We start from the raw sequence: 16044 nt of genomic DNA, 5'->3' as shown, positions 1-16044 counted from the left end.
AGGAAGAGAAGACTGATCAAGATCTTTTCGATTCAGAAGATGATGAAAAAGACTTATCAAGATCGTCTCGATTTAGAAGAAGAAGAAGAAGAAAAGATCTCTTTAGAAAAAAAAGAGAAGACTGATCAAAATCTTCTCGATCCAAAAAAGATGCAGAGACTTTATCAAGATCGTAAGATGTTACTCCTATTTTATGTAATCTTTTGTTTTGTGTGGGCCATGCAATAGGTAAATTTATAAAACATGTACATCTTGAGAATTATAAACAATAGGCTTCCAAAAAGGTCAAAAATTAAAGGGTCACAAGAGAAAAAAATTAGGACCCTCTTGGTCACAAATCCTTAAAATTTTAGATTCAATGTTTCTCTATACCTAACAGGTACAAAAAAATTCCTGTACTTTTTCAGAAGTAATACCGTCTTCGGTATCGGTAAGTAAAAAAGTACGATAATCAAAATTGGAATAGAAAGAATAGTTTTAGAAATTTGAAAGAATAGTTTTAGAAATTTCGACACAGGCAGATATAATTTCAACCCTTCACAGACATGCTGAATGAGCACAATAAGAAAATCATCTCGCGAACCGAACACAATTCTGAAGCCATAAATTAGCACAGTATCGATTCCCATCTGAAAAATAACACTAAATTTGCAACAATTAATTACAATGCCAAATTAGAGGTCACAAGAAAGAAAAAAAAAAAAAAGGTTTCAACCCTTCAATCTCTTTATTTCGGATTTGAAGAGAATAATCCCTATATAGCTGTTCAAATTCAGCAAAAACAACACAATGGTTTACCTATTTTCCTATCATCTACCAACTCTGCATCTTCATGGCATCAGAGAAGATTCATAAATGGCTTCTCACTCTATAGTATCGGAAGCCTCCTTACATCAGTCAAAGTATGGAATTAAAATCTAATCTACAACATGGTTTCTTGCCCATCTACCGTCTCACCTGATGCCGCATTTGCTTGACACGGCAATTCAGATGAGTCGACAAGGCTTTTCTGCTCCAATGACCCCTTCTCTGTATTGTTATGTGCCAACAATGCCATTTCTGTGTCAATAACATCAGTCACAGCCTCAATGTCTCCTCTGTCAATATCACTTGCACTCTCCACCAATGAAACATGCTCATTGGATTCCATTGATGAGTTTCGTATCGAATTCTCAGTGCCGTTTTGCGCTAAATGCTCATTTTCTGCCTCCAATTGATTTGATTTGAGAAAAATTTCTGATTCCTGGTCCTTATGACTATAATCGTCATTCAAATGTATGTTTTTGGATTCTTCATCTGTATGGGACTTATTCTCTTCCAGTACCTCAGTCGGAGGTGCAGTAACATTAGAAACTTCCTCAGCACATTCAATCTCCATATGATTTGACTCACCCGACTGTGTCCGATCAGTTTTCGAACTGTGCAAATGGGGGCAGACTGGAGGTTCCCTATTACGGCACTCGTGGCACCTAAATCCAATGAGATTACTGATGTTTTCCACACCTAGCCCGATAGCATCTCCATGGAACCAATCTGCAGAATATTGCAGGGAAGAAAATTATTATCTAAGAGAATGGAATGTCTAAATATGAAGAAATTTATGAGCTGATAAAATTTTGATGCCTCGGAAGCATGACAAGTTATCTAAAACCCCCTCTGGTACATGCATTCGGGTATGTGTGCAAGTGTCAGAACTCAGAAAATCTAATTCCCAAGGGGGGGGGGGGGGGGGGGGGGGGGGGGCAATGTCATGTCGTGTTGTGTCATTCCAGGTTGACTTCAAAACCGCCTTGCCCCCAACACAATCTGTTTAACTACATGTGTTATATATGCGTATATGCTGCCGCTAACTGACCTGGGTTGTTTCCGAGTTGACACAGTTAACAAGTTCAGTAAAAAACGTCTAAAAGATGTAGTCGTATATGAGATAATCCATCTAACGATTTCACATTCGCCACCTGACTCTGTTTGATCCAATAACAAGAATGCTTTCTCTAGAATTCACAGACTACCTATTTGATAGTGAGTGGAAAATTTTACGCGAGAGAGAAGGAGACCTAAGTCATCAATGACACATTTATTGGTACGTTTTCCTTATCAAAAAGGGGGTACTAAGAGGTAACATAATTTAGATTTAGAGGAGCTTTTTCTGTGTATCAAAGAAATCCACAAACCAAACAAACAACACAATAATGAAAACATAAACAACATCAGAAAATGGATTTGGTTACCTCCACAGATTTCACAACCAACGTAGTTTAACATCGATGAAAATTCCTGTTCACGGCAGAGACTGCATTTTGGTTGATCAACCACATCACTCAACTGGTCACAATGGGCAAGAAGAACTTTACTCCTGAAGTTCTCAACTCGATCATCATTTGGCTTTCTAGACAACAGGAGACCATTCAGCCAGTAAGAATGATATATCCCCGTTCTTTTCTTCTGCCAAGTACATTTCTTTGGTTTCTTTGATATCTCCTTTTTGGGTTTGATTTGTCTCCCTTTCTTTTTCTTGCGTCCTCCAACCTTTTTAGTCGGCAATGACACAATTTGAATTCTCCTAGCAGAACGTCGCAGAGGTAAAACCACAGTATCTTTCTTATTTTTCTGCCTCTGTATTTGTTTTTTATTTTTGCAGGCTTTTTTACTTGCATTTGAGCGCAGTATCCTACACACAGTCGAGACTTTTGTACTTTTCTGTGACTGTGCTTTCCCTTTCTTGGCTGCGACCTTCACATGATTGGCTGCGACCTTCACACGATTGCCAGCCTGGCATTTGTGGCAAGTGTATGTACATTCAACAGTGATGGCTCTAGCAGACTTCCTCACGTGTCTCTTATGGAAAAATCCTGAAGGCCATATTGCAACTTTATCAAAAAAGATAATAACTACAACAAAAAAACATCACCAGACATTGCTTTCTTCTAATTGAAACTGAAGGGAGCATACGACCAGCCAAAACCATGACAATGTTAAACAAACATCTATATAAGAATATTGGAATTTGAAGCAATGAAAACTCAGACCACCATGTCCTAAGACCTTCAAAATCTTTTATATTAGTTGCTGTAGAAAACTCATCACTAGTTACATGTCTCTCCGCTATATAAAAGGATATGGAATTTACTAGGTGTCTAGGATGGACTCAGTGCAACAAGTTTCGAGAACAAAATTCAGCCATTGCAAGAAGCTATTTGTCATCTAATAGGCTTGGCCAGATGGTCTCAAAAAGGCTTCGAGGTCAAGGGTCTCATTTTCAAGAAAACTCCAAAGCTTCAGCAAAATAAAGTATAAGGTGGTATATTGTAGGCAACCAACCAACCAACATAGACATTAAAATTGTTTTCATCGTTCATCAGGGAGTACATGATTTGGGAAGAAATAAGACTTCAAAAAGGTCAAGTACAGGTATTCAAGTTAGGCAAACGTACCTAATGGCTTATTTTGATGTTTGTTCTCATGTATCTAACATAAGTAGAGGCCATGCAGTTGGTAAATAAAATAGTACTAGAACCAAATAAAATGGTACCACAGATTCAGATGTTATAACTACAAATTTAGTTCTATAACATGGACATAGATACAAGATTCGGGTGCAGGTTTTATTAAGGGGTTTGGACAATCAAAGCTCTAATTGAAGGGTTCCCTGACTAGGCAAAAAGCATCACAGTGTTTACTCATTATTTAGAAACTACACAATAATGACAGGGTAGAATTCGATTCTATACCAGGTGCCCAATAAAAGTATCATACACATTCCATGGTCCATGATTTTATACACGGGTGTCTGGATACTTCACTTGTTTTAAAATGGTCCATGTAACATAAGGTTTCATCGGGAACTAAATCGCATGAAGGCGATTCCACAGTCATTAAATGAATGCAAGTATAGTATAACACGATACCAACTCACTGGGGGTATAAACAACTGTCATTCCAGCCTTAAGCCCTTCGCATATATACTTCAAGGGGTCTATAGATGACGTAGAATGACCTTTGGGGCAAGTATTAATGAAGAACCACAAAATGGATTCTAAAACCACAGTAGAAATTGTAGTGGTTAGGAAATTTAAAAAGAAGATTAAGAAAACAAATTGGTTTTTTTTTTTTTTAACTTTCAGTGGTGCAGTTGGCAGTTGTTCTTTACTATATTTGCCAATCCCTATGAAGTAACTACATGCATCCTTGGAGAAAAACAGAGCTGCAAACGCTTCCAGCCAACATTGGAGGGCTACGAATAGTTAAGTTTCTAGTGCAAATTAGGACATCGTCAAAGACCTAAAACCAACTTTTCACAACCCTGGCCAATGGACATCATTAACCAGCAGAACCATACGGGTGTAGAATCGACATCATTAACCCTATCTAATTTTCACAATTTGGTGCATAATCAGAGACGTTATACCAAGATGATATAAATGGTTTGCCTTTCCTCATCATCAACACTACAGCCAAAAAAAGAAGCAAAATAGAATAACAAAAACTAACTAGTGCTGAAAGATCAGAAGTTAAATAGAAATGGTATAACAGTAGATGAAAACATTAAACCTAAACCCTAGAAAAATGGCCTTAGATTTGGCCACTATAACCAAAAGTGGACAAGAAAAGGCAAAAGGAAGAAAAAAGAAAGAGGGTAATACACGTGGGAGAAACCTCATTCACAAGATTTTAGCTTCAGCTTGAAAACTTTCAAGTTGCAAACAAGAACTCTGAACATCTCATAAAACCGACAATGTTCATGACATGCCCCCCCCGGAAATAAATGACTAGATTAAAAGAACCCTACCACTTTCTCCTATTATACTTCAGACCTAACTTCATGAATTCCTCAAGATCCAACAAACTGGATTTTACAGATTGATCAAGCCAGCAATTACCCAAACTTAGAACTGAAGAACCAAACTAAGTCCAGACCTGGACTTGGACAAGAACCAAAGATAAACATGTCTGATACTAAATTTGTACAGGTTGGACACCATCGGGGAGACAGATTGGCCCAATTAAAACAGCCGCCACCAATGGATTTCGCTCCAAAAACTGGTACAATGAGTGGAATCCAACTTTGAGAAGATACACTACAAGAAAATATTTACTGTAAATGAAGTATTTACCTTGGCAATGCTGACAACTCACAGCTTCCCTGCCAATAAAAAATGAAATCAAATTAGAAAGATACAAATAGAACTGATTATTAGGTTCAACAAGGCTAAAACAAAGCTCAGCATGCTTCTTTAGGTTTACAGACCAAGGGCTTGAACGCTAGTACGACAAGTTCATACACATGCTACTGAAAACAGCACTCAAATAGATATTGGTATTCACTTAATTTCCCAATACGTTACGTCGTTACCATAGTCGGTATGATATTGATATTGCTAAGTACTCTTTCTCCAAATTATTGAGATAACCAGAGATACAAAAGCTAGTAATAATATAGCTACATAATTCAAGTTTAAGGAAACATTCCAGTAAATACAAAACTACATAATGACAAGACTATACTTCCGTGGATTGAAATAATCCTTTGATACCTGATCAAAACGTCTTTGTTACACTGCCCACACTGATAGTTTTCTGATCTTTCTGCCTTTGCGAAAAGGTATGAGAATCCCCTTTTCTTTGAGGTTTTCTTTGCTACTCTATCATTCCAATGAAGTTTACCGGAACTCATCTTATTTGTTTTGCGGGCTATTCTCCTCTCTTCAAAAGTTTTCAAGAGAAACAAGGGAACATGAGGTTCTTCCAGCCAGTATTTCTTCCTTCCACTAGAGGATTCTTCAAACCTGGATCCTTGCGTCAGAACAATATCAGGAATAAATCTTCTCTTACCGAAGTCAAGGAGATATTTCACCACTGCTCCTTCACTGCACTTCCTACGAATTATAGCCTTCTTGAAAGATTTGACTGATTTTCTGAATTGGTCCATCTTGGAGAGAAGATTAGTATTTTCGATTTCGTCCCATCTAATGTTTGAATCAAGCTCTCTAACCTGAGAAGAATATACAAATCCAATGGGCTGATTACTTCAAAAATCATCAGAAACTTATTTGTTTTTAGGAATCTATATATCGTTGGCAAATAACTCAAGTTAGTCTATTACTCCTTTATCATACACTGGTGCAGTGTGTGATACGTGCTCGACTATCATGGATTCATGGTAGAAGCGAACAATTGCTCACTAAGAGAATGATTTAAACAACAGTGCAATTAAAGAAACAAGAGAGAATTAAATACTAAATTGGGAGGCCAAGGCCTTACCTAAAACCTTGTGATAAATATTCAAAGAACCAGAGGCATACCTGGAGAGCAAGCTGCTCCACACTTCTTGATGTCTCAACAGCAGCTCGCCATGCAACATTTTTGCTTCTGTTTGCGAATTCTGAACTGTCAGGATACAATATGCCTGGTATCTTTGCATATCCAGCTGCAGAATTTTAAACAGCAAACTCAGGATGATAATGCAGATACCAAAAGGAGAAAAATTACAAATACTCTCTCCATCCCACTTTCGTTCTTCATCTTTGTATTTTGGGTTGTCCCAAAATGCATGTCCGATGTGAAAAATCAAGGTACAAATCGTAATAGTTTCCAAAAATCACTCCTTCTGATAAAGAATAATATTGGAAGTGGGGGTCGAGGGACACTGTTGAAAATCAATACCTTTTGAGTTGAATTAGAGAGCATCAGCTGCAGGTACCCTTAAAAAGTAGAAACCTCAAAATTCATGTCCGCTAGGGAAAATCAAAAGTACAAAACCTAGTTTTCCAGAAATATGCCTCACATATGGTAACAAAGGTGCATTGTCGCAAATCAATACATTTTTATTAGAATTACAGTGCATTAAAACTCCCAAAAGGGACAAAAACAAAATGTAACGGAGGGAGTATTAACAAAGAAAATACATTCAGACCTTGTCGGGCAGCCTTAGAAGCCAAGGAGCGAGGCAAAACCTTCCACTTGAACAACTCACGTGAAAGCCTTCCACCCCTCCACCAAAATAAACCCAAGCCAGTTGCAGCTTTTGATGAAGGGTTGGGCTTTAAATCTGAATTCCGGCCACGTTTCCCACCAATCCCATGTTTTGAAGACACGCGTAGTGAACTGGTCATAACATGAGAAGCAGAACCCAAGGTAGCAACAGAGTCGACATGTTTTACCCACTCTGCTGAAAGTGCAAGAGGGCGCAAATTGGACTCTAACTGCAGAATGCCCATAAAAATTGGTGATTAGTACCAACCCAAACAAACTGAGCAAAGAAGACAACTTCGGAGATAGTTATTTGTTTGCTCTTCGAAATATGCAGAACCAAGTATTATTTTTAAGGTTGCTTAAGTACTACCTCATGTAAGAGGGTTCTCCGGAACAATACAAAACAAGGCCCAGCACAAGCATGGCATGTGCCCTATAACAGGCCACCATGTGAGGGTAAGTTATATGGCCAACCAAGTAATTGATCAGCGGCACCATGAATGGGTGCACGGCGATTCTGCCAAGCAAATAATGCGGAAACTCTAGCAAACGTGGAAACCTAGGAAGAGAAGGAAGCTTGGAGCCCGAGCCAACCTAATTGTATAAATAAAGAGGTAAACCTGTGGGTAACAGTACACTGTCATTCATCATTTTTCCTGTATTGTGAATTTGGGTTTTGCTAGTCGAAGACACTAACTAAGGCATTGGAGAGCCTTTCCCAATGAGAGGCAAAGGTGAGCTCACTGTGCCTTGTCTTGCAGGATTAGGGTTCCGGCAAGGAGCACGTTGATCTCAAAGGCGTCAGAATACACTACGCGCATTTTCTCCCTGTACACTTTAGCATAGCCTGAAAGAAAGCTCACACTGAACAAACTTCACACTCTACAGCCTTACCGGTGTTTTAGTGTTCCATGAATTTCTTTTACTGCCTATTGGACTTTCCAATGTTGTTGGTCTTTATATGCAGCTTAACGGGTTTTAGTCAAGTGCTGCCCATGTTGTCATGCACAAGGGCCAAGGCTACCACTTACAACATGGTTTGGGAGAGAGGTAGTAGGTAGGTGCTTCTCTCATTACTGAGTCCAGTAGTGCCCTTCTCTCATTACTGAGTACGCAAAATTTTCAACTGCAATCAACCTTATTTTTCAGTTAGTAATTACTATTAACCAAAAATGAAAAATCCCAATTTCATCATCTTGACTGTCACTAAAAAAAGGCTAATGTAAAGACTAACGTTTTGGAACGCACATTCCGGAATATGGTACTGTATGTTCCAAAACAGTGAATTTACCGATCCAAACCAGTTCCAATTGTTTCCTAATACTTTCCTTAGTATTTTCAGTTTTATAAAGAGAAAAGATTTAGCCAGACAAATGCCAAGAAAAATCTGGTCATAATGCTTCCATAAATGTGTTTTACATGACTAATTAGCAAAACAATACTCTATCTAGCTGGATGTTTATATCTGACTAAAAAAAAAAAATGGATGTTTATCTCTTGAGTAAGCACAATCTCAGCTTCTAGCAATAGAATCTATAGAATCCTACCCCCACCGTATTACATTTAGGGCATGTAGCGTAAAGCATTACTGCTTTTGTTCCTTGTACAGCAATGATCAGCGTTCTACGTGACATGGATCCTAACCTCCCTACCACTAAAGATTTTACCCATCCACCTTCCCAAAATTGTTGTTGCCAAGAAACTCTAGGCAAACAACTTGGAGTTCCAATTGGTCTATCCCCTTAACTTTCAAGCTATATCTACTGTTTCACCATTTTCAAACAGAGCCCTCAACTTTCCACTTCCTCCACTCTTCCACCATATATATTTGGAAACCTAAAAGTCAACTAAAACACCATCATAAATTACCAGGATACAGCTTCAGTAATTCCATGAAGCAACATCCGACCGAACACATGAAGTAGGTAATCAGAACAGAGAGCAAGTCCATTAATTCCATATCAAGATCAAGTAGAGTAACAATATCTTGGGCTGAGAATTGGTTCCTTTAAACATGACAAAAGAAAAATGATTTGAAATGGAACAGTCAATGACCTCAGACTTTGGATGACATATGTTACCTATGACATGCAAACATACCAAACCATAAAAATTAGTAGGTTCTAATATAGTCCTGCCGGAAGTTCACCAAAGCATGAACTAAAAAACCTTGAGACTAGATTGAATTCACCTAGCTAAGAAACTTAATAAGTAGTAGAAATTCAGGTTGATTACGTCATTATAAATTTTCACTGGGCCAAAGCTCAGGACATGTCCTCAAAAATGCATTCAGCAGACACAAAAACATCAATTTGTACACCAAGTTTCTCGCAGGAACTACCAACAAAATGAAATTCTTACCATGAGCAACAAATGTTTCAGGGAATCCACTTCAGATGCCTTGACAACGCTGTTACGCCAAATCTTGGTATAATGTGGATTTAACCACGGTCCGAGCAGAAAGGCACGCAATCGATCTTCAAAGCACAGCATATAGCCCACGACATCAACAAGATGGCCTTTCTTATTCCTTTTTGCACCAAGATCAATAATCTCACTTGTAGAATCTGGAGCAGAATCATTCATGTTGAAGAAACAATCTTCATCATCGTCCGGTGCTCTGCAGGAGAAGCACCACCCACATTTTTCTCTCCTCGCCACAGCATTTAGGTTCTGAATGCTTGGCCAAGAAAACTTGGTAGCTTTCTTCGATATAGCCTTCAGCTGGGCTGAAATTATGTCTTCGAGTGACTTTGTAGAGCCCACATTGATCTTATCTGATGAGTTCCCAGTTAACTCTTCTACAACCAAAGCTGCTTTTCGAGCAAAATTGTAATTGTTCACATAATCTGATGATTCCATATTCTTTCCTCGTTTGGCACCTAAATCTATAGTTACAGATACAATAGTCCCCTGAATCTCAGAATCCTTTGAAATTCCAGTTTTCCCAAAATTGTGGATTCTTGTAGCCAGTGAGGTTTCAGCTGACCCTTCAGAACTAGTCAATGGATTTTCCATCTTCATGGAATTATTCAGAGTCACTGGCTCATTATTTACCAATGCAGAAACCTCTGAATCTGTATTCCCCGAACTTTGAGCAGCTATAGAATTCACCCGAGGTTTTCTTTCATCACTTATTTCATCCCTGACATAGGTTTCTGAAGGAGCTAAAGAAGGCATTTGTCCTTTCATAGTTTCTAACCATACAGTAGGACGATGGGAGCCTGCATAACTTTTCGATCCATTAAACTTAACATATATATTCCACTGCTTTGAAATTGCACATAATATTGGCCTGTAAAGAGTATCTGATGACATTAATGCTTCAATAACAGAAGCCAAGTCATTTCCTCGATAATAGTGATAGGACACTCCACTCTCACATGAATCTGACCTGCAAATTCATCAGTACACAAGATTCCTTACAAGTTTATCTATGAAATGACACAAAAAGGGAACACAAGGAAATAAAACAAAAAGGGGCGAAACAGAAAAGGATGAAAAGTACATGAGTCATCATGAAAATCCTCCCAAACAAGACCACAACAAAATACAGCTGACAATGCACGTAAGACTCCACCTACAAGTTTCCTAAGTTCCAACAAAATTCTATGTAAAGTTGCACAGCATGAGTAAGAAGTTGCGCTCATTTGGAGCTATGTAATGATAATTAAAACCACGTATAATTGTACTCCACAGCCAACACAAAATTCTTGATAACTCATAAATTTCTCCTATGTGAAAAGCAGATATGGGAACGCGATGCACAATCAGAAAAGTTTCTCAATGTCCATATAAGAACATTGACAATTCTTACCCGGACTACTCTCTGCCTACTTGGCCGACTCTGAACTGTGGGACCGAAAATCTCCTCCAGAAACAGCACATGAAAGGTGAAAACTCACCCTTGGTTTAAGAAGAGATAAGTCCCATACAAGTTTAAAGGAAATACTGGACATATTTTCTAGGTTCTCGCAAACAATCTCAGATTTTTTTCCCCTTGGTAAAGACAAGAAATCTTGAGTTGTGCTCTTAGTTAATTATGTGGGTGTGCATGAGAGATCGTATGGTAGAGTACGTTACGCCGATAAAGAAGGTAACAAGTGGAGAAAATGCTTGACAAAAAATGGAATTGGCCATTGCAAAACTTCCACCCATAGTATACTTAATCTGCATTATTTCATAACCCAAAATGGTCACCGACTTCCCTTTAAAGAGATCACAAAAAGATGGCAAGAATCACAGACAGAGCCAAGATTTTTGGACCGTGGGGTCAAACACCTAGAGGCGCCTGATTTCTGCTTGTCCGACTTGATAACGGAAACTAGTGCTAACATAGAATTTTGATTTCCAAATGACCCTTCGACTTTTCCTATTCTTAAAATGACGCGTGACTCATTAATTACCCTGGTAAAATGTCTACTATTAATATACACAAATCTAGATGGTGCAAATTTGATACAGGCATGTTTGTCAATGAACAATAGAAGACCAAAGGATGTTATTTTAGTGGGTATTTGAGACAATTTTTTAATATTCAAAGGCTGCATGTACAAAACATAAATAGACCTAACAAAAATAGTTAAGTCAGAGTCTCTTTATAACAACCACTGTTCAAATAGAAGGTTGGTCTAGGCAATGTAAAGATTTCTGAAAAGAAACTACAGCCAACTGTAGACAGATTATAGGCCTAATACACATTAAGGTGAACGGAGTTAATAAAAGCTCGTAAGGATCAACATTACGGAAGACTTACACCAGTAGGTAGCCACAGCTGCTGTAATAAAACCTTCCGTATGGATCAACTCCTAAAAGCTCCGCCCCTCGAATTGACTTTCCCATTTTAAGCCAAGGCTTATCTTTGTCAATCATGCACTCGGGGCAATACCAGTCACCCTCAGGCAAGAGACAATTAGCAACTCCCACACACTTCAAATGATATGCTTCGGGGCACCCGTCACAACATATTAAGCTCCCATCCATCTTACAAAGTCTGCATTCATCACTGTTCCCGTCTGTGGCTTCATCAACAACATCCTCAGTTAAGCAAGAACCACCGGAAATATCCAGTGAAGTTCTTTTTCTAGAAGCCTCTATTTTTATATTCCGATGGATCCGATCAGTATTAATATTCAGCTCAATTGCCAGAGTTCTTCTATTAAGCTCTGACCTTATGCCCTCCACTTCCATCATATCGTCACAGAGACACCGAAGTATCTCAATCTTAACTAATGTTGGTTGCTCGTAGTATTCACTCTCAAATAGCTTTAGCTTACAAAGATCTAAACCAGGCTTCAATTCAGAACCATGTGTAAGAAGGTACTCACCCATAAACATGGGCCAAGTGATCAAATCCAGAAAATCCCAGTTAAGACTCCTACATTATTGAACACACAAAAGTAAATAACCACAAAAAGATAATTCAACAGCCAATTGGATTAAGTTACTTGGAGAAGGTAGGATACAGTACCTGAGGCAATTAGAAGCAGATTGGGAATTTTCTTCAGAAAGAAACTCCAAATGCCGTCTCAGAGTTTGCAAAAGAGAAACGTGAATGGAATCAAACAAGAAGTTAGGAACTTTGCTTTTGAGGGCAGCCACAAAATCCTCCAACTCAAAGGGACTCAAAAATAATAAGGTACTAAAGGATCTCAAACAAGTGTAAACAGAGAAAAGGTCAAGTATGGGAATCCCATCCAAATTCAAGTTTGTTGAAGAAGGGGGTAACAGCAGCTTTGAAGGAAGAACATTGTATTCTTCAGATTCTTCCAGTACTACACTAACTGCAGGAGAGGGATGAGCCTCATTAAGTTCTTGCAACATTGCTCCACTTGAAACACAAGTTTGATCAGAAAGAGTTGCTGCCAGTCTTCGACTGCTCCTCCTCAACACTGTTTCTCTAGCAGAATCAACACTATCTAAAAGCTCCTTTCTTTTTCTACCCCTCCTTCCTTTTCTTGTGCTTCCAGTACTGCCCCCGTAACCATGATCCAATGGAGTGCCATCAGGAAACCCTGCCTCCACTTCAAGTTCAGAAGAAGGAAAATCCTTGGCTTCAATAGCTCCAGGAGGTGACACCTCATCATATGCCACTGACCTTGCTCCACTGGAAACATGGTTTTCAGTACAATTAGCAACTGCTACTCTACTACTGCTCCTCCTCCTCGACGCTCTTTCTGTAGCACAGTCAACATTATCTAAAGACTTCTGTCTCTTTCTTCTTTTTCTTTCTTTGCAAGTGCTTTCGGAATTCCCTTGATAACTACTATGATCTACTGGAGTGCCAGTATCAGGAAGCATCTCTGTCAGTTGAACTTCGGAAGACAAAATATCTGTAGAACACATAGCTCCAGAACTAGCATCTTCTCCTTTTGACCCTAGACTAACACCGCTCCCCTTTGGAACTTCCTCTGACAAACGGACGCAGGGATCTCTTACTGCACTCTCCGAATACCCGCCAATGACCTCCATCCGAGTTTCTTCCATATCCCGCTTTTGGGTTTCGTTAACCAGACAGAACGAACCGTTCTCTTCCAATTGTCCCTCACATTCACTGTCTGAATTTTTGATCTCCTCATCTAAGCCCAAATTCAAATCGAAACAGCGTTCCGTCTTCTGGGTCCCCACCACAACCGAAACCACTAAATCCTCCTCCTTCAAATTCTCTTCAGACTCACCATTTGCATCCAAATTCAGGTCAATAAATGCTACATTTTTCTTCTCCAAACGTCGTTCAGAATCAACATTTAAATCAAACCCGTCGTTTGAATCCAACTCATTATCATTCAAACCCAACCCATCATCATTTAAATTCAACCCATGATTCAAGTCAAACCCATCATTCAAATTCAGCCAATTTTCTGACCTAACCCCATTTCCACAACTAGTATTATTCTCAGTAACAGAAATAGTATCTTCTTTCAAACCCTCACCACTACTAATACCCATCACCAAATTAGAATGAGAGTTGATAATAGTACCTGAATCATCGCCAACACGACGGCGTTTCCTCGGCTTCCTCTTCGTGACGTCAGCAGCAGCGCAGGTAGATTGATGATTGTCCAGAATCGACCCCGATCCGTTTTCCAGGAGGGAGGAAATCTCCTGGAACTCGAGCTCCTCCGAGTCTCCGTCGTCGTACACGATTTCGAAAAGCCCAGTTGAAGGGTCGAACGAGCTAACGACGCCGTTGAAAAACCCAAACCCTTTGAACTCTTTCTTCACTGTTTTACCCACCAACTCCGCCATTCATTTGACGGCGGAGCTGTTCATACCCAATCGGAAAAAATAAAACTCTCTTGATCTGAACTAAACCATACAGAAGAGGGGTTTTAACTTCCAGCTGCAAACTCTCTCTCTCTCTCTCTCTCTCTGGAAATGAAACGAAAATTATGTGACTCTCTCTCTCTCTCTAGGAATGGGTTCTTCGTTGGAGTTAGGCAAATCAGTTACCAAAAAGATGAAGCGTAGACCCCGGGGGTGCGTGAGAGAGAGAGAGAGAGATAAATTGATTTTCTATCTCAAGGAAAAGCAATTTAAAGTGACACGAGAAGGAGGGGCCTGGGTCTGAGATCTTTAAAATTGAAAAGGGAAAGATGGGATTCTGGTAACGTATGAATGGAGTCAAATGGTTTGGTGGGTGGGAAAGGGGTTGAACCAGTCCAATTTGGGTCCGCCCTCTTGGGAGAAAAAGGAATGGAGTCAAATGTTTTGTGATTGATTTTCGATTTGGCTAAGAGCACGTCCGCCGGCCGAGGAGGCAAGGACTAAAGTTGACCATTCTTGCTGGTTTTTTAATGAAAATGAAAATTGTGTGATTATGTTGGTTTTTAATTATTCTATTTTAGCTTTATTAGTCCTCGTAATGTGTTTTGTGGTGGTGAGAAATGCGGTGGTGGAGAGGTTTGACAACATGTGGTGGTGTAAAAGAGTGACGGTAGTCTGGCGGTAGTTGTAGCAGAGTAATAGTTGCGAAGAAGTGGTGACTATATATGACGAAGATATGAAGATAGTTATGGCTAGATGTGGTGTAGTGGTAGAGAGTTGATGGGTGTTTTAGCAGAGATGTTGGTCGGTGGAGGAGAGGTAGGTGATTACATGTGGCGTTACGGTGGTGATGGCAGCATGTGGTGGTGGTGGTTACATCAGAGGTGATGGTGGTGAAAGGATGGTTGCAATAGGAAGTGGCGATGGCTGCAAGTGATGTTCGTAGTCGTACAAATAAAGAGGCAATGTGCTTGTTGGTCGTGGAAGGTGATAAAGAGATGGCGGTCACGATTGCTAGTGGTTATGTGGTGGTGGTGGAGAGTTGATGGTGGTTGTAGCTGAGGTAGTGGTGGTGGAATGATGTTTATCAATGGGTAGTGATGTTTGGTGTGACATTGGTAAGTAGGCATATTGTTTTGTGGGGGTGAAGAGGTGGATGGTTATAGTGGTGGAAGATGGTAAAATGGTGGTTGTTGTATTGGTGGTGCGGTGGAAAGATGGTGGTGGTGCAATAGTAGAGGGCGATTGTGATTGTAGTTATAGAAATGATGAAGAGTTTGCGACAGAGGAGTGGTGGTAGCATCGTTAGTGGAGGGTGATGGTGATAGAGAAAGAGGTGGTATGCAAGTGATGAAAAATTCGGTCAAAATTAACTGAATAATTAAGCTACTTAACCTTTTATAAATAATTTCACCCACGTTTTAAGAAAAATATAAAATCTTACGTAACATGAAATACGGTTATCAAACTTGCTCACCCGTTCATTGCTCAATACATTCAAAATTAAGTGGTGAATCCGGTTATCCAACCATAGGATTTCGACTTTTTGTCTTGTGAGGTTTTTTTATTTTTTTATGTTTTTATCTATGCACATTTAGGTCTTTTGGTCACATTATCAATTATAGTACTATTTTGCCGCAGTCAAAGCATAAGGATTCTATAATAGACAAATTTGGGTATCTCTAAGTGGGAGTGCTTACGGTCAATGTGTAAGAATGTTACAACAGGTAACACCAAAACAAAAGAAGGTAGGTACAATTATGTTCATCTGGGTTGGACGTAGGGTTGCAAACGAGTCGAGCTTTG

General features: G+C 39.4%; 1 protein-coding gene across 1 annotated transcript; it reads right to left on the bottom strand.

Annotated features, from left to right (window-relative positions):
- Nucleotides 1–595: 595 nt before the first annotated feature.
- Nucleotides 596–14751, bottom strand: LOC131314535 (DDT domain-containing protein PTM). The gene is made up of 9 exons (XM_058343241.1): nucleotides 12443–14751; nucleotides 11729–12349; nucleotides 9334–10366; nucleotides 6914–7202; nucleotides 6303–6427; nucleotides 5535–5992; nucleotides 5115–5143; nucleotides 2232–2852; nucleotides 596–1533 (listed from the first exon to the last, which is right to left on the bottom strand). Exons 1-9 carry the CDS (start codon nucleotides 14218–14220, stop codon nucleotides 923–925), a joined length of 5565 nt encoding a protein of 1854 aa, XP_058199224.1. The 5' UTR covers nucleotides 14221–14751; the 3' UTR covers nucleotides 596–922.
- Nucleotides 14752–16044: the final 1293 nt, after the last annotated feature.

This window comes from Rhododendron vialii, chromosome 13a (genome assembly GCF_030253575.1).
Source record: "Rhododendron vialii isolate Sample 1 chromosome 13a, ASM3025357v1".
In the NCBI taxonomy this organism is placed as follows: Eukaryota; Viridiplantae; Streptophyta; class Magnoliopsida; order Ericales; family Ericaceae; genus Rhododendron; species Rhododendron vialii.
Note: the sequence above shows the minus strand (reverse complement) of the source record. Positions and strands in the feature narration are given on the sequence as shown.

What these genes read in the sequence shown, in the direction of transcription:
- LOC131314535 (XM_058343241.1), bottom strand. Translation starts at nt 14,220, where the DNA reads ATGGCGGAGTTGGTGGGTAAAACAGTGAAGAAAGAGTTCAAAGGGTTT. An exon ending in TGGAGCAGCTTGCTCTCCAG is followed by an intron (nt 5,993 to 6,302) that starts GTATGCCTCTGG and finishes TATTCTTCTCAG; the next exon opens with GTTAGAGAGCTTGATTCAAA. An exon ending in AACAAAGACGTTTTGATCAG is followed by an intron (nt 5,144 to 5,534) that starts GTATCAAAGGAT and finishes TTTTATTGGCAG; the next exon opens with GGAAGCTGTGAGTTGTCAGC.